We start from the raw sequence: 25,721 nt of genomic DNA on the forward strand, positions 1-25,721 counted from the left end.
CTAGAAAAATAAAAACTTACTGCTCGTGGTTTACAAAATAACTAACATAATTATAAAAAACATAAAAATTCTTTAAAAATATATATATATATATATATATATATATATATATATATAAAGCAGTTAGGTAATATTGACTGACACTATGTAAAATCTTGTTAATTTTGAGGTTGCAGTCATAAATTTCAGGGGGCAGGATAAGTAAAACTCTTAGTTATTATCAAGCTTTCGCAAAATTTATTTGCTTCTTCAAGATATGAACGTGAGGTTAATCCATTAAATTTTTGGCATACATAACAAAAAAATATATAAAATTCTTAATCTAATTCCTAATCTTCTAATTAAAAATTAAATTGTCAAGTTATTTTTCTCTTTTTAAATTAACTAAAATTAAGGCATTGTAGAAGATTAGGATAAATTTTGCGAAAGCTTGATAATAACTAAGAGTTTTACTTATCCTGCCCCCTGAAATTTATGACTGCAACCTCAAAATTAACAAGATTTTATATATATATATATATATATATATATATATATATAAAAATGATGTTGGATAATCGAGTACAAATATAAAAATAAATAAGCAAAATCATTGGCTAATACTCGTAAAGTGAATGCGACTTTAGTTGGAAATATATAAAATGATGAAAGGTCATCATTCCATACATTTCTGTGCAACTATATACAACTATATGCCCAAATAGGCCGAAACACCGGTGTATATAGTTGCACAGAAATGTATGGAATGATGACCTTTCATCATTTTATATATTTCCAACTAAATTCGCATTCACTTTACGAGTATTAGCCAATGATTTTGCTTATTTATTTTTATATATATATATATATATATATATATATAATATATATATATATATATATATATATATATAAAATGATGTTGGATAATCGAGTACAAATATAAAAATAAATAAGCAAAATCACATATATATATATATATATATATATATATATATATATATATATATATATATATATATATATATATATATATATATATAAAATGATGTTGGATAATCGAGTACAAATATAAAAATAAATAAGCAAAATCATTGGCTAATACTCGTAAAGTGAATGTGAATTTAGTTGGAAATATAAAAAATGATGAAGGGTCATCATTCCATACATTTCTGTGCAACTATATACACCGGTGTTTCGGCCTATTTGGGCTTCGTCAGTATAGTGTAGCAAGTTAAAAAAGTTGTTTGTTAACTTGTAAAAGGATTACTACAGGAGAAAGGTTACCAATTTTGGTCAGGTTGTTAGAAGACCCGCAGTCGCAAGGCTACAACTAACATTGCCAAGGAGGTAAAGCTACCTGAGGAAATGAAAAGCCATAACATTATTAAATAAAATGATGTTGGATAATCGAGTACAAATATAAAAATAAATAAGCAAAATCATTGGCTAATATAATATATATATATATATATATATATATATATATATATATATATATATATATGAGTTAGTTAGAAGCAACCTACCTTGCTCGTTTCGGTACGAAACCGATCTGTGCCTCTACTTTGAGGCCACGAGATGTCACCTGGTATTTATTGAAAAATACCTACGGCGTCAAACAAGCAGGAAATAATCGCAACTTTCTACTTTTTAAAAAGTATGAAAATAATATGTAAAATATTATACGGGAAATAAATATTCTACCTTCGTCTGTGCTGCCATCTTGGGAACGTTTTCGCTGTCTACAGCTCATCAGCCAAGCTCTCAGAACAGACGAAGATGTAGAATATTTCCTCCGTATACCCGAGGCCGTAAGACAGCCATGCAGTCCTTATGGGACTAGCGCAATCTGAGTTAGTTAGAAGCAACCTACCTTGCTCGTTTCGGTACGAAACCGATCTGTGCCTCTACTTTGAGGCCACGAGATGTCACCTGGTATTTATTGAAAAATACCTACGGCGTCAAACAAGCAGGAAATAATCGCAACTTTCTACTTTTTAAAAAGTATGAAAATAATATGTAAAATATTATACGGGAAATAAATATTCTACCTTCGTCTGTGCTGCCATCTTGGGAACGTTTTCGCTGTCTACAGCTCATCAGCCAAGCTCTCAGAACAGACGAAGATGTAGAATATTTCCTCCGTATACCCGAGGCCGTAAGACAGCCATGCAGTCCTTATGGGACTAGCGCAATCTGAGTTAGTTAGAAGACAGATCTTCCACAGATCGGTTTCGTACCGAAACGAGCAAGGTAGGTTGCTTCTAACTAACTCAGATTGCGCTAGTCCCATAAGGACTGCATGGCTGTCTTACGGCCTCGGGTATACGGAGGAAATATTCTACATCTTCGTCTGTTCTGAGAGCTTGGCTGATGAGCTGTAGACAGCGAAAACGTTCCCAAGATGGCAGCACAGACGAAGGTAGAATATTTATTTCCCGTATAATATTTTACATATTATTTTCATACTTTTTAAAAAGTAGAAAGTTGCGATTATTTCCTGCTTGTTTGACGCCGTAGGTATTTTTCAATAAATACCAGGTGACATCTCGTGGCCTCAAAGTAGAGGCACAGATCGGTTTCGTACCGAAACGAGCAAGGTAGGTTGCTTCTAACTAACTCAGATTGCGCTAGTCCCATAAGGACTGCATGGCTGTCTTACGGCCTCGGGTATACGGAGGAAATATTCTACATCTTCGTCTGTTCTGAGAGCTTGGCTGATGAGCTGTAGACAGCGAAAACGTTCCCAAGATGGCAGCACAGACGAAGGTAGAATATTTATTTCCCGTATAATATTTTACATATTATTTTCATACTTTTTAAAAAGTAGAAAGTTGCGATTATTTCCTGCTTGTTTGACGCCGTAGGTATTTTTCAATAAATACCAGGTGACATCTCGTGGCCTCAAAGTAGAGGCACAGATCGGTTTCGTACCGAAACGAGCAAGGTAGGTTGCTTCTAACTAACTCAGATTGAGCTAGTCCCATAAGGACTGCATGGCTGTCTTACGGCCTCGGGTATACGGAGGAAATATTCTACATCTTCGTCTGTTCTGAGAGCTTGGCTGATGAGCTGTAGACAGCGAAAACGTTCCCAAGATGGCAGCACAGACGAAGGTAGAATATTTATTTCCCGTATAATATTTTACATATTATTTTCATACTTTTTAAAAAGTAGAAAGTTGCGATTATTTCCTGCTTGTTTGACGCCGTAGGTATTTTTCAATAAATACCAGGTGACATCTCGTGGCCTCAAAGTAGAGGCACAGATCGGTTTCGTACCGAAACGAGCAAGGTAGGTTGCTTCTAACTAACTCAGATTGCGCTAGTCCCATAAGGACTGCATGGCTGTCTTACGGCCTCGGGTATACGGAGGAAATATTCTACATCTTCGTCTGTTCTGAGAGCTTGGCTGATGAGCTGTAGACAGCGAAAACGTTCCCAAGATGGCAGCACAGACGAAGGTAGAATATTTATTTCCCGTATAATATTTTACATATTATTTTCATACTTTTTAAAAAGTAGAAAGTTGCGATTATTTCCTGCTTGTTTGACGCCGTAGGTATTTTTCAATAAATACCAGGTGACATCTCGTGGCCTCAAAGTAGAGGCACAGATCGGTTTCGTACCGAAACGAGCAAGGTAGGTTGCTTCTAACTAACTCAGATTGCGCTAGTCCCATAAGGACTGCATGGCTGTCTTACGGCCTCGGGTATACGGAGGAAATATTCTACATCTTCGTCTGTTCTGAGAGCTTGGCTGATGAGCTGTAGACAGCGAAAACGTTCCCAAGATGGCAGCACAGACGAAGGTAGAATATTTATTTCCCGTATAATATTTTACATATATATATATATATATATATATATATATATATATATATATATATATATATATATAATGTATATAGTTGCACAGAAATGTATGGAATGATGACCCTTCATCATTTTTTATATTTCCAACTAAATTCACATTCACTTTACGAGTATTAGCCAATGATTTTGCTTATTTATTTTTATATATATATATATATATATATATATATATATATATATATATATATATATATATATATATATATATATATATACAAGCTGTACGCTCCCGAGGAAGCTGAAGCTGTTTTCACTTGAAGATCCTTTTTGTGGGGGATCATCCCATTCTGACTTTGGTTTTACAATTGCTGGTGTGACTTCGCTGTTTCCACTACCTTTCTCCATTCTTCTCTCTCTCTGATTTTGCTTCCTATATTTCTAATTTCCATACTTTTTAAGTCTTCTTCCACTTGTTGTCTCCATCTGAGTTTAGGCCTGCCTCTGGTTCTTGTACCTGGTGGTATCCATTCGGTTATAACTCTTAACGGATTGTTCTTCTCTCTTCTCATTATGTGTCCATACCATCTAATTCTCTGTGCTTTTGTTGCTCTTACTATGTTCTCTTGACCCATCCATTCTTGTATTTCGTGGTTCATCCATTGCCTTGCATCCTCTTCGTTTTCCCTCTTTGGTCCCAGAATTTTTCTCATAATTTTTCTCTCAAAAACTTTCAGCTGCTCTTCTTCTCTTGCTGTTAATGTGAATGTCTCCAAAGCATATAGCACTATTGGTCTTATGGTCGTTTTGTAGATTTTCATTTTTGTATTTCGGCTTATCTTCTTATCTTTGAACATTTTTTTATTTCTGTAGAATGCTTTGTTTCCTGCTTGAATTCTTCTTTTCATATCTACACTTTCATTTCTTCTGTTGACTAATACTCCCAAATATTTGAATGTTTCAACCTCTTCGAAGCTGTGTGCGTCTATTGTCATTTCTGTCAGTTGCGTCTTCTTTTTTTTACTTACATTCATGTATTTTGTTTTATTTTCATTTATTTCCAGTCCTCTTAGTTTGGATTCGTTTTCTATTTCTTGAACGGTTTTCTTTAATGCCTTTTTATCTGTTGCTACTATGGTTATATCGTCCGCATATCCAATTATTTGTACTGTATTTTTATTTATAGTTCCTGCGTTTGACAACTTTTTTATTATCTTATCTAATGATAGAATAAATAGTACAGTTGAGAGCGCATCTCCTTGTCTTACTCCATTTTTAATTTTTATTATTTCTGTTCTCTCTCTTCCGGTGTCTATTGTTGCTTGGGAATCTCGCATTGTCATTTCTATCATTCTTATAATTTTATTTGGTATTTTGCTCTCTTCTAAGTCTTGGATCATTTTTCTTCTACTTAGTTTGTCAAAAGCCTGTTTAAAGTCTAGAAAAAGTATATGTGCTTCTCCGTCGTACTCGTATGTTTTCTCTATCGCTTGTTTTAGTGTGTGGATAGCATCTATCGTGGATCTTCCTTTTCTGAAACCGTACTGGTAGTCTCCTATGCTTTGTTCTGTGTATATTGTTAGTCTGTCTCTAATTATACCAGTCAGTACTTTATATGTTACATTCAGTAAGTTAATTGCTCGGTAGTTTTTACATATCCTGTGGTCTCCTTGTTTTGGGATTGTCACAATAATTCCTTTCTTCCATTCTTCGGGCATTGTTTCCTTATTCCATATATTCTGTATTAGTTCATAAATCTTTCTGTATAGTGCTTCACCCCCGTATTTTATAAGTTCTGCACATATTCCGTCGTCTCCCGCTGTTTTCCCGTTTTTCAGTTTGCATATTGTATCTTTTACTTCTGTATAGGTCAATTCTTCTTCTTCACCTTGTTGCGGGTTCATTATTGTTTCTCTTTCTTCTTCTACATCCGTTTCTTGATACATTTCTTCGAAATACTTCTGCCATGTTTCTGCTTCTATGGCTACATTAGCTGTCCGTTTTCTACTACCTAGCTTTAAGTATTGGTACAGTGGTTTTGAATTGTGTCTCTTATTTTCTGTTTCGATCTCGTTCATAATTTCGTCTACTTTTTTATTTTTCTTTGATTTAAACAATTTCTTTGTCTTTTTCCTTTGATCTTGGTATTTTTCTCGTTCCTCTTCTTTACCTGTGCTTAGCCATTTCAATCTTGTTTTATTCTTTTCGTCCACTGCTAGTTTGCACTCTTCGTCAAACCAATTGTTTCTTCTTTCTTTTTGCATTTTTCCAACTACTTTCTCTGCTGCAGTGTTTATTCCTTGTTTGATTTTTTTCCACTGCTCCTCCATTTCTTGTTCCTCCTTGAACTGCATCTCTACATTTACTTCTTTTACAAATCTTCTTTTTACTCCTTTATCTTTCAATTTATCTACGTCCCATTTTCCCTGTGCTTTTCGTCTTTCATTCTTTGTTGTTTTTATTTTACATTTTGCAATCACTAGCATATGGTCCGAATCGATGTTTGCCCCTCTGTGAGATCTCACGTCATTTATCGACTGTTTGTGTGACTTTTTAATAAGTACATGGTCTATTTGATTCCCCTCCAGACTGCCTGGTCTCATCCATGTTATCTTGTGTATGTTATATATATATATATATATATATATATATATATATATATATATATATATATATATATATATATATATATATATATATATATATATATATATATATATATATATTTAAAAACATAAGATGTAGATCTTTGAAACACACTCAGTGAACCAAAGATCCAAGGTTATTGGTTTAACGACCACTCGTACGAAATCAAATAGATGAAATAGAGAATGTGGAAAAATCCCCTTACGAACAATTCACATATCCACCATATATATATATATATATATATATATATATATACATCCTACTATCAATTTGGCATCGATACATTATGCATTTACCATCGATTTGGCATCGTCTTGCAAAGTGGCATCTGTATATCGATGCCACTTTACACTACCTTAATAACTTTATTCCTGTACTTGCTACCAGAAGTCTAATCAGCTCGGTAGTTAGAGATTTGATTCCTTGATGTTACTTTAATATATCAGCTTTCCTTGTTTGCCTCTTACTAAGTTATATAAGTTTATTCCATAAAATGTTTGAGTCCAAAATGATCGTACAGTGAAAATATTATATACATTTAGTTCAGTGTTTTACCGTTTTGTCGCTGCCGTTATATACATGAAAACGTATATCCCACTTTCATTATCAATCATTTTGGCATCAGAAATTTGGCATCACTGTTGAATACAATATTATTCACAACGAAAAATAGACAATTTGAGAATGTATATATTATTTTCATAAAGAAATCAGTCTGCATCATGTTTAATTGTTGTTACCCAATTTTGAAAAAATGTGAAAACTTTGTATTATCCACGTCCGTCTGTCCGTCTGTCTGTAACCACAACTCCTCCGTCAATATACCAGCTAGAATGACAAATGAGGTATCAAATGAAAGCTGATAATCCAAGGATGGTACTAAAGGTGAGATATTTGACCTTGGCGGTCTGTCCGTCGGTCTTTACGACCGCGAATATAACTCCTCCATCATTATACCAGGTAGAATGACAAATGAGGTGTCAAATGAAAGCATATAATCCAAGGATGGTACAAACGGTGAGATATTTGACCTAGGCTGTCTTTCCGTCGGTCCCTCCGACCGCAAATATAACTCCTCCGTCATTATACCAGGTAGAATGACAAATGAGGTGTCAAAAGAAAGCTTATAATACAAGGATGGTACTAAAGGTGAGATATTTGACTTAGGCGGTCTGTGACTCGGTCCCTCCGACCGCGAATATAACTTATCCGTCATTATACCAGGTAGAATGACAAATGAGGTATCAAATGAAAGCTGATAATCCTAGGATGGTACTAAAGGTGAGATATTTGACCTAGGCTGTCTTTCCGTCGGTCCCTCCGACCGCGAATATAACTCCTCCGTCATTATACCAGGTAGAATGACAAATGAGGTGTCAAAAGAAAGCTTATAATACAAGGATGGTACTAAAGGTGAGATATTTAACTTAGGCGATCTGTGAGCCGGTCCCTCCGACCGCCAATATAACTCCTCCATCATTATACCAGGTAGAATGACAAATGAGGTGTCAAATGAAAGCTTATACTCCAAGGATGGTAATAAAGGTGAGATATTTGACCTAGGCTGTCTTTCCGACGGTCCGTACGACCGGGAATATAACTCCTCCGTCATTATACCATGTAGAATGAGAAATGAGGTGTCAAATGAAGGCTGATATTCCAAGGATGGTACTAAAGGTGAGATATTTGACCTACATGGTCTGTCCGTCGGTCCGTCCGACCGCGAGTATAACTCCTCAATCATTATACCAGGTAGAATGATAAATGAGGTGTCAAATGAAAGCTTATAATCCAAGGATGGTACTAAAGGTGAGATATTTGGCCTAGGCAATCTTTCTGTCGGTCCGTACGACCGCGAATATAACTTCTCCGTCATTATACCAGGTAGAATGACAAATGAGGTGTCAAATGAAAGCTTATATTCCAAGGATGGTACTAAAGGTGAGATATTTGACCCAGGCTGTCTTTCCGTCGGTCCGTACGACCGCGCATATAACCCCTCCGTCGTTATACCAGGTAGAATGACAAATGAGGTGTCAAATGAAAGCTGATAATCCAATGATAGTACTACAGGTGAGCTATTTGACCTAGGCTGTCTTTCCGCCGGTCCGTACGACCGCGACTATAACTTCTGCGTCTTTATACCAAGTAGAATGACAAATGAGGTGTCAAATGAAAGCTGATAATCCAATGATGGTACTACAGGTGAGCGATTTGACCTAAGCTGTCTTTCCGCCGGTCCGTACGACCGCGACTATAACTTCTGCGTCTTTATACCAAGTGGAATGATAAATAAGGTGTCAAATGAAAGCTTATAATCCAAGGATGGTACTAAAAGTGAGATATTTGGCCTAGACAATCTTTCTGTCGGTCCGTACGACCGCGAATATAACTTCTCCGTCATTATACCAGGTAGAACGACAAATAAGGTGTCAAATGTAAGCTGGTAATACAAGGATGGTACTAAAGGTGAGATATTTGACCTAGGCGGTCTGTCGGTGGGTCCGTCCGACCGCGAATGTAACTCCTCTATCATTATACCAGCTATAATAATAAATGAGGTGTCAAATGAAAGCTTATAATCCAAGGATGGTACTAAAGGTGAGATATTTGAGCTGGGTACTCTTTCTGTCGGTCCGTACGACCGCCAATATAACTCCTCCGCCATTATACCGGGTAGAATGACAAATGAGGTGTCAAATAAAAGCTTGTGGGTGAAAACCTAGGACTTACGAAGTCCAATTTAAAAATAGGGCATATCAGAGATATGCCTTAGACATCACAGAAGACAATGACACAGAAAAATCAAACAAGCAATATGTCAAAAGGGCCTTAGCTATGTATCTTCGGTCCTGTTGGTCCAATCGTGATGTATAGCACCTCAAATGATAGGATTTGACAAACAGAATACAATGAGAGAAAAATCAAATACAACCTCATGTCAAAAGGGTCTTAGTCGCGTATCTTCGGTCCTATAAGACCAATCGTGACGTACGGCATCTCAAATAATAGGACTTGACAAATAAAATACAATGACACAGAAAAATCAAATACAGCAACAAGTCAAAAGGGCCCTAGTTATGTATATCTAGTCCTATTGGTCCAATTGTGACGTACAGCAGCTCAAATGGTAGGGTTTAATGAACAGAATACAATTACACAGAAAAATCAAATACAGCAATATGTCAAAAGGGCCTTATTTACGTATCTTCGCTCCTATTGGTCCAATCGTGGCGTACAGCACCTAAAATAACTGGATTTGACTAATATAATACAATGACGTATGAAAATCAATTACAGCATCATGTCAAAAGGGCCTTAGTCTTGTATCTACGGTTCTATTGGTTCAATCGTGACGTACAGCGTCTGAAATGATGGGATTTAACTGGCAGAATAAGATGGTGTAGACAAATGAAAATGACGGCATGTAATAACACTTTAAAATTGTAGAAATAAAATGGATTAACACACATGGTATGACATATTAGGTGAGAGTATTTAACAAATAGAATACGATTACATACGTCCAGTTTTTGACAAGCGACTTCTCTACATATGATAAACGCGAAAGGTCCCCAACGTTCACTGCTCGACATAGGCCTCCCGTTCACTGCATATACCACTGCTTTCTGACGCTGTGACTTGAGAAGATAGGATTTAACGAATAGAACGACAAAGAAGACTAAACAAGGCAGCTCACGGGAAAAACACAACTGTCCGTTTTATACTCTACAGGGAAGCATCAAATATTCAACGTAAGAATATATTAGAGTATAACGGTATGATAAATCTTTTTCTTCTTTTTTTCATTTAGTGCATTCCGTACGTTTTTTAAACATAATCAGGAGAAGTTGTTGAATTTCTGAAGGCTATAAAAGAATTTCTTAACAAACCTTTTTTTAATTGTGTTATGGATTATTTTTAAGAATGTGTTTAAAAGGCAGTTCGCAGGCTTATTGTTCAATGGTCTTATCACTTTCAAGCGCCTGTCTTTTTTGTAGGACTATTAATTGTTACTTGTGATTTCAACCATTCTAGCGGGGCAATGCCTTTTCTATAACTGAAATGAATATTGTTATCCATTTAATTTTTTTCCTCAATTAATTGAATGCCTCCTACTGGTGTTTGGTCTAAGCTTACCGCTTTTCCCCATTTAAGCTAAACTGCTCGTCAAAAGTTAGGGATATAGAAAATTATGCTCATTTAATAGCTAATTTTTTCGAGAACAGATTAACGGATTCCACTATTTTTTTTTAATATTTTAGATTTTTCTTTAGTATTTATACAGTTGTGCAAAGGTTTACACAAACTTCTTTTTTGTACTTATACCGAGTGGTAGGTATAAGTACAGAAAAGAAGTTTGAGTAAACCTCTTGATAGGTATTAGTTACGTATCTTCACTCCCATTGGTCCCAACGTGTCGTACGGCGGCTCAAATCATTGGAATCAGCCAACAGAATACAATGACTAGGGAGCGGATTTATATGCGATCAATTTTGATGAAATATTCGCATATATATGCGGTAAAAAATTACGAAATATGCGCAAGATATGAACAAAAATTCAAAAAATGCGCATTTCGGAAACCACAAATTTTCTGTCTTATTTAGTAATCTTATTTATTATTTTTCAAATAAAATCATTTTTTATATATGCAATTTATTCACAGTTTTTACAAAAACTGCTACCAATAGTTACCTATTTAAAATAAAACAACAATATCACTATAAATATATCTTCGATTATAATTCACTACAATGTGTTTTTCCAAATTCTTTACGAGGAAACATATTCTTTGATCAGACAAAATATTTTTATAACTTGAAAAACTCCTTTCAACATCGATAATTGGTGCGTATTTAAAATAACTTGTTAATTTCCGTTAGAAAATCGTAAAACTTTGGCTAAAGGTGTAAATTCTCTTAACAATAGAGGATTTAAAAAATCACCAGAATTATAGGTAGGTACCTACCCTAATAGCACAAGGACGTCCAATGGACGTCCTTCACGGACTTTAGGGACGTCCATTGGACGTCCGTTTTCGTCCGAGGAACGTCCTTTATACGTCCTATTTTGGTCCAAATGTCGCGCTACCGAACGTCCATTGGACGTCCATCTAATGTCCGAGGGGACATATATTGGATCTTAATCGGACGTAAATTGGACCTTAATCGGACGTCCTAGGGGACGTAAATTGGACCCTAATCGGACGTAAATTGGACCTTAATCGGACGTAAATTGAACCTTAATCGGACGTAAATTGGACCTTAATCGGACGTAAATTGAACCTTAATCGGACGTAAATTGGACTTTAATCGGACGTAAATTGGACCTTAATCGGACGTAAATGGGACCTTAATTGGACGTAAATTGGACCTTAATCGGAGTAAATTGGATCTTAATCGGACTTCTTAGGGGACGTGAATTGGACCTTAACAGGACGTCCAATTTTGGTCCAAATTCCACGTTGCCAAACGCCCAATGGAGGTCCACCTAACGTCCGAAGGGACGTTCGGTGGACGTCAATTGGGCCTTCATAGGACGTCCCAGTTTGGTCCAATGTATTGCTGCCGATCATCCATCTAACGTCCTGGGAGGACGTTCGGTGGACGTCTAGAGACGATATTTATACCTGTGGAGAATGTATTGTGGGAAATAAAAAATATATTTTTTAAGGAACTTATATTACATCTTATATTAATTTACAATTATTGGATATTAGATTATTTACATTAAATTATAATTACATTTCTCCAAGAAATTAACGCACCACCTTAAAAATGGGCCATTTTTGATGTCTCGAATTTCCTAAAGCCATTGTCCCATCTAAGTGATTTTTTTAATAATATTATAGCCTAGGCTATATGGGCTACCTCCATAAGCTTGTCATGCACGGGGAGCTATACTGTAATAATATTATATCACATCGCTGAGGGAACTCTACATTACATATACTTTTCGAATCAAAACTTTTATTCTCTTAATATTATTACTTAAAAAATATATACTACATTCGTCTCGCTAAACTCGAAAAATAACTTATAAACCATAAAAATCTCCAAAAATATAAATGACATAAATGAGAATTGGCACAATTATTATTATGGTTTTAAGTTGATTTTTCGGATTTAACTACAATATTATGCAAAAAATTATGTTATATCGCAGATTTAAAATGGGTTTATCTCGAAAACAGTTATATTAAGTTTAGCGAGATGATTGTAGTACACTTTTTTAAGTAAAAATATTAAGAGAATAAAAGTAGACTGGTACACAGTCTGATTTTTGCATAAGAGTTTAATGAAATGGTAACAAATCAATTGGAAGTTCTGTCCGACAAAATATATGGAACGTTTTCGGTAGTCTGATGTTCCAAGTTTTTAACCTGTTCCACAATTAAAACTTCCCCGGTTCCAGTATTCCCGTACATCAAAGTTTGTCCGACTAGACACCGTGAAGCTATTAACAAATTTTCAGCTTGCTGTTAATCAACTTTTTTTATTACGCGGGATCCAGGTCTATAAATGAATACAATAAATAAGTAGGTAGGTACATATTATACACTTATTTATACGAGTACAATTAATAGTAGAGCTGGTTTTTGGGATGTTACAAGCAGCATTTGCATTTCCACAGAGATACTTATGACAGAAATAATAAAATACCGAGACGGACTATTATTATAATAATTTACAATAGGACCCGACGGCCGACGCTATAGGGACAGGTAAAATTTATGACTGAACAATGCACCGAGCATCGATACAAGCAATATGTACCGGTCGAAGGTTATTTTTTATTGTGCCAAATGGACGTATATAGTACCTACCTTTAAAAATCGAATACACAAATTAAAAGATATTTAACAACCATAAAGATTTGTCAAACTCTATCACCGACTTCATGAAAACAAGTATTACTACATTCTTTGATGGTTTTTGCTGTAAATTTTAAAGGATTGACATGAAATTTGGCATACGCATAGCTAACATGCCAAAGAAAAAAAGTGATATTGTGGCAATGTGTGCTATTGCCCTGGGGTGAGTTTCACTCTTTCTCTGGGGTGAAAAACGTTCAAAATAAGTCCGGACTTCGATAAACTGATTAATATTAAGCAACCTTTATTCCATACTTATAAAGTATGTGTACTTACAAATTAGTATGTGAATTTGGGGGGTGAGTTTCACCCCGAGGAGGGGTGATATACAAAATATAGATAGATACACAAAAGATATACAAAAATGTTTCAAAACATCGAAAAAATGTGGTAAAATGCAAGTATACATATCATATTATGATAAAATTGCGATTTTGGCGATTTGCCTTTTTGGATAGAATGATGATGATGTTGATTAGGATAAAACTGCGAAGAATTTTTTTATCGAAATATAGTAAAAAATATGAAAAATATACCAAAAAGCTTGAAAAAATATGTAAGTATGTAAGGAAAAACATAAATAATTAAATAAACTTTTGACAACACAACACAAAAGTTTGAAACACTCACTATTTGGATTGGTTGTCCTGGCTTGTGATTTTCTTCTTTGCAGATGACGCTCACGGATCGATGTCAATGTCCAACGGACGTCCGAGCACGGACGTCCGATGGACGTCCAAAGGACGTTCATATTTATTCAACACGTAAGTACGTCCAACGTCGGACGTCCGAAGGACGTTCATTTATAGTCCATCCGCATTAGGACTAAAACTGGACCTATTTTGGGCACACGTACGCTCAACTTCAAAAAGATGCTCTCAATATTCATCTGTAGTAAGGATACATTGATAAAAATTATATTTTTGCTTATTAGAATTAACCACCAAACTTCTATCATCTTGGTAACGGGAATAATAAAACATTATAAAGTCCACTTTACATCAACAATAATTGAACAAGAAATTGACAAGTTATTCAAGGTCAAATTTGGCTTATACAAAACACAATTCTACTTCCAATTTTGCCGTGAATAAACAGAAAATAAAGAAATTTGACAAAATAAAACATATCCAATTGTTCTATTTCATCAAATTCCTTCATTTTCTTTTACAAATCATACATTGTGTACTCGTCAAATTTGGCCTTGAATAACTTAGTCAATTTCTTGTTCAATTTATTGTTGATGTAGAGTGGACATATCGAATAATTTACCGATCAGATTTTCACACTTTACATAAAAACAAAAACATGTATTAGATATTAAACTACATATATACAGTTTTGAATTAAATATGATTTATAATCTTTTCCATTTAAACTATTTTTTTAACATAATTAAGTTAATATTTTATTAAATAATTTTGCTGTTTAATCCCCTTATTGGTAGAATATGTCCAATATGGACGATTGGAAAAGGTCCGTATTTCGTCCGAGTACGGACGTCCAAAGGACGTTCATATTTATTCCACCCGAAGGACGTCCAACACCGGACGTCCGAAGGACGTACATATTTAGTCCACCCGAAGGACGTCCAACGCCGGACGTCCAAAGGAAGTACATATTTAGTCCACCTGAAGGACGTCCAACGCCGGACGTCCAAAGGACGTACATATTTAGTACACCCGAAGTACGTCCAGCGTCGGACGTCCAAAGGACGTCCGTTTATGGTCCATGGACGTTAGGACCAAAAATTGACCTATTTTGGACGTCCAAAGGACGTCGTGTGCTATTAGGGTATTAAATATAACAAAAGTATATAAAATTCGGATTTCCGGGTAAAACATCCTTCGTCATTTTAACATCCTACAATCATTTCATAACGGCGGCGTATTATCCTATAAGTACTTTGTGTAGAGATCGTTTATTTTCTAAGAAAAAATGAAAGGCGGTTAATGAGCTGTCTCTCTTGGTTCTCGAATTAATACAGACCACAGCCTGTGCGTGGAAATATTTTGTCGAATTAAAAATTTAAATTTTGTTTTGGACTAATGAAATAAAACATTTTAGTAGTTCCAAAATGACACAAAATCTAGGCATCGGATAAAAAAGTTTATTTGAAGAAAGTGTATTTTTTTGTTCTTCTTAATGGCGGTACAGGCTCGTTTTTTTAATATTGTATTTAATTACAGAATAATTTTCAAATATTACCTAATATATTTTTCAAATTGGGCTCTGTATCGCCATTCTTTATTATATTACGGATACGTGTGCCAAATATCTTGAAAAAATATTCAAAATTACAGCCGCAATCTTGGAACGCGTTTTGGCTACCTGTTGATCGCTACTGTATCACCTTAAACAATTTTTTAAACAAATTCACAAAAATAATTTTTTCATTACGAACGATTTTTTAGATAAGTTGGGTTATTCTGAGCAAAAAAGGTATCTTGAGATTTTATATGGCCATTTTCGCATTTTTCAGGTTTTAAATCGCGTATAACTCGACAACAATCAATTTTAGAGAAAATTGACAAGAGACCTTTTTTGTTCAGAATGTCCAAAATTATCTAAAAAAAAATTGTTCAAAGTGAAAAAATTATTTTTGTGGATTTGTTTAAAAAATTGTTTAAACAATTTTTCGACCACGGCACCTTGTGAATATGTTATAAGGACCTCTTTTTGAGTAAGTTGAACCGGCAGTCGATATTTGAACCCTTCGTGTAACTTTTTGTCAGCTGATATGACGGATGAATTTTGTTCACCTACAGATATGGACGAACAGACAGGCATGAAACCGGAAGTATGTATTTGTTCTGGTCTTTCTTAGTCGTGTTGACCAATAGTTTGTACTATTTCGACGAATTTAAAACAGTACTTTCGGTTGCAACTCTGGAACAGGCAGTCCGAGGTCAAACTTCTCACATGTAATATCATATTTTGGTTATAGGCTTTCATTTGACACCTTATTTGTCATTCTTTCTGTCCTACTAATAGACGAGTTGTGTTTATTGACGGACAGACATGGATAATTCTAGGTTTTCACATTTAATGATAAACACAATAATTATACAATTCAGTTAACCTGACTATATCATTGTGATAATGACTTCTTATCTAAAAGTGACAACGGCAATAATTGCCGTTGTAATAATTATTATTCCATTCACTCACGATAAAATATCGCAAAACCTCCAGATTTTAAAGAACCGCTTGGATTGACATAAAATTTGGCACACACGTAGCCAAAATGCCAAAGAAAAAAGTGAGATTATGCCGATATGTTCTCTTGTCCTGGATGTGACTTTCACCCCTTCTTGGAGGTGAAAAAACATACGTGCAAAATAAGTCCGGAAGTGGATAAACTGACTAATTCTAATTCTAAGCAAATTTTGTTCTATAAAAGTTTTAGGTCAATACTTTTCGAGGTATGTGCGAGTGAATATGTTTATTTTTCATAGAAAAACACGTTTTGGACGGATTTTCGCAAATAACTCAAAAAGTAAGTATGTACATATTTTATCGAAGAAAATATTCCTAGCAATAATATAGCTTATGAAAAAGAGGTGTCAGTATAAGGTCTGTAGACCCAGTAGAAGCAGGGTTGCAGCTAATGAAAAATAGGTTCTTATTCGTCAAATACCAAATCGAATATTTCAACGTAAAATAACCAAAAAAATTAAGCACTTTTCGGGAAACACTCATCATAACTCTTTTAAAGTGTTTAAAAAAAATTTTTTTTGGTGTTTTTAAAACAGTTTCTAGCGTGAAAAGTAAGCAAGTTACGCTGAAAATAAAATCGTTCCCTTTTTTTTGGCAAAAGAAAGTCATGAAAATTAATTGTTACCGCTTCACACGTTACTTTAGATAAATGTATTGTTTATACAGGGTGTCTCCGAAAATAGTGCGTTCCTTTAAGGTGTGGATATAATACACAATTTAGAACAAAAAGGTGTTGTAACATTTTTTCCTAAAGTTAACCGTTTCAACAAAAATTACGTTGTTCTCCATAAGAGTAAATTTTTATTTTCATAAAGTTATATGACCTGGCAACATGGCGTAGAAGAACCTGTGACTTTGAAATTTAATCTAATGGGACCCCTTGTTTATTTACTAATTGAGTATCAATTTGCATATCAAAATGTATTTTCGTTTTTTGGTCAAACGGCTGAATTTAGAATAAAATGTTATAAGACTTTTTTGCTCTACATTGTGCTTTCTATCTATACCTGTAAGGAACGCACTATTTTCGGGGAAACCCTGTATATGATCTGTAAGTTGCATTGGTTCAAAATGCTTATTTTTGAAAGGGGTTTTGTTGAAAGGCCTCGAACGAATCACTAGTCACGAGTATGTATATGCAAATTTTGAACAGCCATATCTTAACCAATTTTTGTCTTCCAGAAAATCAAAAAATTCCAAATATTTAAAAAAGCAACACCTACATTTTTTACTCTTTAAGATATTTGGTATCACTAATAATTTTTAAGTTATTTTGACAAAAGTCTTTTTTTCAAAATTAAAGATTTAAAAAAATTTACTTTAAAACCAAATTTTTCCACAAATAAGCACTTTGAACTGATGAAACTTACAAACACAAACAATACATAAAGTTACTTGTGAAGTGGTAACGATTAATTCCATTTGGGCTGTTAATTAGAGGGAGTTTTTAGAATATTTTTAACCAAAAAAAAAAGGAACAACTGTATTTTGAGCGTAACCTGCTTACTCTTGCTGCTGGAAACTTAAAAAAAAAATAAAAATAAACGTTTTCTTAAACACTTTAAGAAAGTTGTAATAAGTTTTCCCAGAAAAGTGTTTCATTTTTTTTATTTCACGTTTAAATATTCGATTTGGAATTTGAGATATAAGAGCTTATTTTTCACTATAGTCTGTTTTTAAACAAGAGGAGTCATTCAAATTTCCCGCGCCGTACACCTTGTTTGTAATTGGTACAACCTCAGGCAATTTTACTCATATCAAATTTTGACACTATTGGCATTTCATAGGTCAGTTTATTTATTTTATCAGCAATTTTTGTATTTTCTGCGTTCTTCCTTTTATTTTTAGATTTTTAGTCAAGATTACCGTCAAAGGCCGATATGATCAACCAAAAAAGAAGATTTATCTGATGATATTTCTAGTGACTTTCTTGGGTGTGAATCTGCCATTTAGTTTACCTACTCCTCTTGGTTTTAAAACAAAGCTTAGCAATAACTCTGCTTCTACTGGGTCTACAGACCTGACACATATACCATTTTTTCACTTTTTTATAAGCTATATTTACTATTTGCTAATTTTTTTTCAATAAAGTACCTACTTTTTGAGTTATTTGCGAAAAACCGTATAAAAACGTTTTTTTTTTGTTGAAAAATGAACATATTCACTCGCAAATATCTCTAAAAGTATTGACTTAGTGAAAAACGCTATAAAATAGAAGTTGCTTAGAATTAGTCAGTTTATCCAATTCCGGACTTATTTGAACGTATTTGTTTTCATACCCTATAACCGACGAAACTCACCTCCAGATCAAAAGCACATATCGGCACAATATCACTTTTTTTCTTTAACATATTAGCTATAGGTACGTGTCCCAAATTTTATGTCAAACCAAGCGTTTCTTCAAAATTCTGACCAAAAACCCTAAGTAAATTAAACGAAAATATAAAATGAATTTTTCAAACAAATATTATAAGTCGGTATGAGAAATTTTAATTTAACAGATGAAATCAAATAAACACAATTCAACTCGTAAAATATTTAGACCCTTGCTTGGTAATCCAGCTGAACAGGTAAAGAACCTACCTTTTATGTAGTTTATAATCTGAGAGGATGGAATATTTTACCAAAATATTCCATCCTCTAAGTTTACAATAGACCTTTTCTACCTGTCCTCAAAAGATCGGTATTTTTAACTCGTGGCAACGTCGAAAAGCGGCAAAATGATGGGAAATACACATTTTTATGTGGTGGAAGTCAAAATGGTTATGAAGTGTAAAAATTTTTGTATATAATTTAAATTTTTAAAATTAAAATTTTAGAAAACTGAGGACGATACAGGGCGTTAAAAATGCGCTCAACAAACATACACGAATTAAAATTCGAAAATGATGGTATTTCTTGGTGATGCCAAATGACTGCAACATGAAAAGATGACATAATGATAGCGGGATGTATATATATATATATATATATATATATATATATATATATATATATATATATATATATATATATATATGAAATGAATAATTTTGGGGAATGCAGTCAATGTGTTTTGGGCTGATTAGAAGAGAAACACTTTAAACTTTTGTCGAGCTTTCAGACAATTTATTTCCTTTATCAAGACAATCTAAAAATACAAATGTTTAAATTTAGATGAAAACTAGAAAAATAACAACTTACTGCTCGTGGTTTACAAAATAACTAACATACTTATAAAAAACATAAAAATTCTTTCTAAAAAATATAAATTGTAAACGTAAATTAATTTTGAAATATGTCAAAAGGACATTAATCAAATGTAGTTAGACTACTTTAATAACTCGATAGATTGGGAAAGAAGTTAGTTAACAGTGTATAAAATAATGATATAAAGATATAAGCAAATTTGAAGTTATAATTATTAGTAAAAAAAAAAACTGATAGTAATGTGAAACAAGTTGATTTAGAATGTTATAAATATTTTTCTTTTGATACTATTTAGTGAAATTTTAAAAATTAATAAGACCAAATTGTTTATAAAATGCATAAATTAGTAATATCAGATCTCAAAATTAAAGTCAAAGTTAGTAAATTACAGTCAAAGTTAGTTAGTCAAAGCCAAAATGTTATTATAAATAATGCTTAGATTATTGATATCAGATCTCTTATTAATACAATTTGATTTTTTTATCCAAACCATTTCTTTAAATTCTCTTTTACGTAAATTTACTTCTCTTTCCAAAATTGTTGCTTCTTGAAAAATGAAAACATGATCCTCATTAATAACATGCTCTGCCAATGCACAAGAAGGGATATTTCTCTTGATATCACTTTTATGAGACGTTAGTCTAAGAGATAGATTACGTGAAGTTTGTCCGATGTAGCATTTACCACAAGTACTATTACCAATCTATCGAGTTATTAAAGTAGTCTAACTACATTTGATTAATGTCCTTTTGACATATTTCAAAATTAATTTACGTTTACAATTTATATTTTTTAGAAAGAATTTTTATGTTTTTTATAAGTATGTTAGTTATTTTGTAAACCACGAGCAGTAAGTTGTTATTTTTCTAGTTTTCATCTAAATTTAAACATTTGTATTTTTAGATTGTCTTGATAAAGGAAATAAATTGTCCGAAAGCTCGACAAAAGTTCAAAGTGTTTCTCTTCTAATCAGCCCAAAACACATTGACTGCATTCCCCAAAATTATTCATTTTGTATTATTAACAGTCACTATATATATATATATATATATATATATATATATATATATATATATATATATATATATATATATATATATATATATAGTAATTTAATTAAGAAGACATGGTAAGAAACAAATCGTTCAAATTATACAAAATAATATCTAAATAATAAAAAATAGTAAATATGTAATATACACACACATACCTGTTATGATGCCACTAAGAATTGCTCTATTTGCCATTATATCAATTGCAATGGTCTTTTTGTACACAAGTAACACGAACTACAACAGCTATGTAACGGATATTATAGGAGTTCTCCCTTTATCGTCTTCTGACCGTTTGGTCAGTTCACCTAATAAAAATATATTTATTTAATTTGGTATCAGCCTTGAGTAATTATAAATACATGGTGTTTCATAAATAACTGAAAATATTTAAACTGTAGGTTTCTGGGATCAAAATATTAAGATTTAACCCAAATCATTTAAATAAAATGTGGCTCCTTACTGAGTTAGAATGTGTTTTATTTAAAAATTTAAAACCTGTTTGTATCCAGTACTTTAAAACGATTTGAGATATCCTTGAATTACTTGGCAGAAAGTATAGGTGCTGTACCGTGTACACCCTATTAAATTATGTTAAAAAAGTTTTTGGTTAGTACCAGAGGCGTACGATACAGAAAAGTGATTGGTTGACCTAGGCCACTCGCAAAGTTGCTATTTTGGCGCAATTTTTCGATTACCTAATATTGTCTATGTAAATAACACACTTCTTATTCGTAACGGATGAAGTCATTATTTTTCGAGATATTTGAAGTTCAAAATGAAACGGCAGTTATTTTGAATAATGTATTAAGGTGTTTTTAGGCAACAGCATAAGGTTGCATTTATTACGCAAATGAAATAGTTTTAATCATTATTAAAAGAAACATAACGTTTTTTTCTTCTTTTATGGCCTTTTGGAACTGCGCCCATCTAGCCAGCAACGCTTCTTAAAATCAACGCCTAACCAAACCTACCATAGACCAAGATCATTACGAATCCAATCAAACAATCAAGGGGAGGGAACAAAAAAGCTTTTCGCACCCAGGGGTCGTTCAGGGTGTCTAACCACAGACTAATGCCCGTATTTATAGTCGAGTCTCGAGACCGATCTTGAATAAAATTTGGGTTTACTTTACACACAAATTTTATTCAAGGTCGGTCCTGAGACTCGACAAGGTCTTGAGATTCGACTATAAATACGGGCATAAGTAGGGATACGGGATATTATTACCAGGGAGATAAAGAAAAGCTAGCAAAGCTAGACCAAACCTAAAGTTTCAATTTACATGACTTAACATAATCTAGAAGAATCCTAAAGAGCGACGGTTTGTTCAAAGCTAGTAAGTTCATCAGATTATATGGGGGATAAAATGTTTGCTTGCAATATCTGCATATTGAATAGATTTCTTTGTGTCACATATTTGTCACATGCAAAAACTATATGATCCAATTCACTTATTGTAATGCAATTTTTTCGCACAAATCCGACTGTATTACATTGACTTTATATAGATGGGCAGGTACGGCAAAAGTTTACTCGAGAGATAGTAACAATATCGTGCCTTGAAAAATCTAAATTTTTATGCCAATAATCTGTCGGGATTTTCGGATGTAAAAGAGTATACCTTGTTGGACAAATTTATACAGTATTGATTTCATTGAAGTTTCCAGTTATCATGTAGTCTAGCTTTACTTATGGTTATACATTCTTGTAATTCTTATAATTTGGACCACATATACTACACATATAAAGGTTCAAATTTATATTGAGGCCATCTCAGATTTTGCCTTTTACAAAAATGGCGGGCATTCAAAATGGCGACTATATGTATGTGTCTAATAGCACGATAACATTTTAACGAGACCTCCAATTTCAACCAAATTGGGTATATAGGTTCTTTTTTATGTACAAGATCGGAGGTCGATGTACGAGGTCTTGAACAGGAAAAATTGGTTCACCAGAAGTTGTGTTTTTCCTTATTTTTTTTTTGTAAAAATATGTTGTTTCTTTTTCAATTCTTTCACACTGTATGTATTAATTTTTCAAAAAGGTAATACCGGCATTGAAAAGAGCGTAAAAATATTTTTTAGCAAATACTTTGAACTTTTTAGTTGCCTGTTAATTACCATTTAATAAATGCATAACGTATCTTCAGATGTACCTATATGCGGCAGATTCGTGCAAACATTATAAGAATTATTGTACGTTTAATGGTAGAAGCATATAATTTGGACCACATTATACTACACATACAAAGGTTCAAATGTAGATATGAGGCCATCTCAGATTTTGCATTTACAAAAATAGCGGTCATTCAAAATGGCGACAATACATATGTGACTAATAGCACGATAACTTCTGAACGATTTCAGCCAAATTTGACATCAAGATTCCTTTTTTGATGTGTAATATCAAGGTCTTGAACCGGAAGAATCCGTTTACCAGAAGTTGTGGTTTTACTGTTTTTTATGTAAAAATATATTGTTTTTTTTTCAATTCTCTCACCCTGTATATATAAATTTTTCAAAAGTAATAAAGCAATTGAAAAGAGTGTAATAATATTTTTTAGGAAATATTTTGAACATTTTAGTTATGTTAATTACCATTCAATAAATTCATAAACTTTCTTCACATGTACCTATGTGCGGCAGATTCATTTTGAATGCCCGCCATTTTTGTAAAAGACAAATCTGAGATTGCTTCATATCTAAATTTGAATCTTTGTATGTGTAGTGTGTGTGGTCCAAACAGGGGCGTAACAGAGGCACCCGCAGCATGATGCTTGCGGGGGGCCTCAATGTGTCAGCGGCTCCATCTTGTCGTCTAATATATGTAAAAATTTGTTACATATTGTTATAATATTTTGCGCATACATACGCAACGTTTCTTAAGCAATGGAGTATTGAAAATGAAGTTGCCCGTCAGATAGATACAATGTATCGTATGCATGTGTTGTATGTATTAATAAAATTGTAGATATATATTCGCTGATAGTAGTGCACGAAGAAAGTTGCTCCAGTTATGAATGGCATCACACTAGACTATTCCAGAGAAGTAAAATATCTGGGGGTAACCTTAGATCAAAAACTCACCTGGAATAGTCATATTGAAAAAATCTTATCCAGAGCTTTGGTGGCAAGTTGGACCTGCCGCAAGACATTTGGAAAGACTTGGGGCCTAAAACCGAAAATGACTCTCTGGACATATAAAACGATTATTAGGCCGATGATCACATACGCATCACTCGTATGGTGGCCAAAAACACAACAAACAACAGCTAATGCCAAGCTGCAAAAAGTGCTGCGGCTAGCTTGTCTGGGAATCACAGGGACAATGTCAACATGCCCCACGGCAGCCTTAGAGGCGATGCTGAACCTTCCTTCAATGCAGTTCTGCATAAAGAGGGAGGCAGTAACCACCGCCTTAAAGCTGCGACAGACACAAATAATGAAACCTGGCGATCTAGTGGGCCATCTTAAAATCCTGGAAGAAATTCCTTTGAATTCTAAGGATAAGCCGACAGACGTCATGCCAGTCAAATTCGACTTTGAAACACCATTTGAAGTGGTCATAAAAAACCACCAAATGAATGAAACAGTTGAACCGAAACTGGAGGAAGGTTCACTCGTATGGTATACGGATGGATCTAAGATAGATGAAAGGGCAGGAGTGGGAGTTACTGGGCCGAATTTCAAACTATCCAAATCTCTTGGAAACGCCCCAACTATCTTTCAGGCAGAAATACATGCCATACAGATTAGTGCCCAAGAATGTCTCAACCGAGACACTCGTAGGGCAAAAGTCTTCATTTTATCAGACATCCAAGCTGCCATAAAGGCTCTAAAGTCATTTACTTGTGAGTTAAAGTTGGTTTTGGGAATGTAAACAATCCCTTACGAAGCTGGCGGAATGCAACAAAGTGACTTTGATGTGGGTGCCAGGTCACAAGGGAATTGCAGGAAATGAGGAAGCTGATAGCCTCGTAAAAGAAGGGGCCAATACCCCATCCAAGGTCCAGAACCCTTCTGTGGACTACCAAAAAGCCACATCAGAGAGGAACTCCGGACCTGGGAACTCAATCAACTACAACTATACTGGTCCAACACACCAGGACCAAGGCAAGGAAAAAGGCTCATACAGGTGTCGCCTAGTGCAACAAACCGCCTTCTCGAAATTAGTAAAAAAGATATAAAAATGGTCACTGGCCTTCTCACTGGTCACTGCCCTCTGAGATATCATCTCAAAAAAATGGGTAAATTCGATAGTGAGAACTGTCGTTTCTGTGACAACGAAAAAGAAACGGCAGAACACATCCTATGCAATTGCGTAGTGCTGTTCTGCAAACGACTAAAATTCCTAGAACAGGTCACCCTAACGCCCTCTGACATAGGAAACAAGTCACCTAGGATGCTAATCAGAAGTATTGGCGTCCTAGAGTTTAACTAGATTACGGTATGCACAAAAGATCTTTATAGGTCGAAGTGCTGAGAGGCTCCATAGCCTTAACGACCTCACATAATCTAATCTAATCTAATCTAAGTTGCTCATCTCATAGAATAATACTATGTAATAATGTAGTCGTTTATTCATTTTTTTATTCTATACCAATAAAGATGAAAAATGTAAGTTTTCATAAACAGTGCATGAACACACAAACAGCCCAGTAAATGATCGTTTTGGAGTGTTATCAGCGTCACGACGTATTTGCTTGGCAATTTGGATTTAGAATCTACATACTTATCCTCCACTTCAAAGTTGGAGTTGTGCCGTTGGTTGTTTTTACTTGGGGGGCGAAAGTCACCCCTTCTCGGGGGTGAAAATCATACTTTTAAAATAAGTCAGGAAATGAATAAATTGACTAATGGTAAGAAACTTTTGTACTATAGAGATTATTTATCTAAGTCAATACTTTTCAAGTGATGTGCGAGTGAAAATGTGTAT

The 25,721-nt window shown here is 34.1% G+C and overlaps 1 protein-coding gene across 1 annotated transcript in view; it reads right to left on the reverse strand.

The window, feature by feature from the left end:
* The window catches only part of LOC126885099 (facilitated trehalose transporter Tret1-like), a 160,874-nt gene that overhangs the window by 129,958 nt on the left and 5,195 nt on the right, over positions 1-25,721 (reverse strand). The window contains exon 2 of the mRNA XM_050651527.1: positions 20,938-21,087. Coding sequence (XP_050507484.1) covers positions 20,938-20,974 — 37 coding nt within the window. The 5' untranslated portion in view covers positions 20,975-21,087. The remainder of the gene's footprint in view (positions 1-20,937; positions 21,088-25,721) is intronic.

This window comes from Diabrotica virgifera, chromosome 5, assembly GCF_917563875.1.
Source record: "Diabrotica virgifera virgifera chromosome 5, PGI_DIABVI_V3a".
NCBI lineage: Eukaryota > Metazoa > Arthropoda > Insecta > Coleoptera > Chrysomelidae > Diabrotica > Diabrotica virgifera.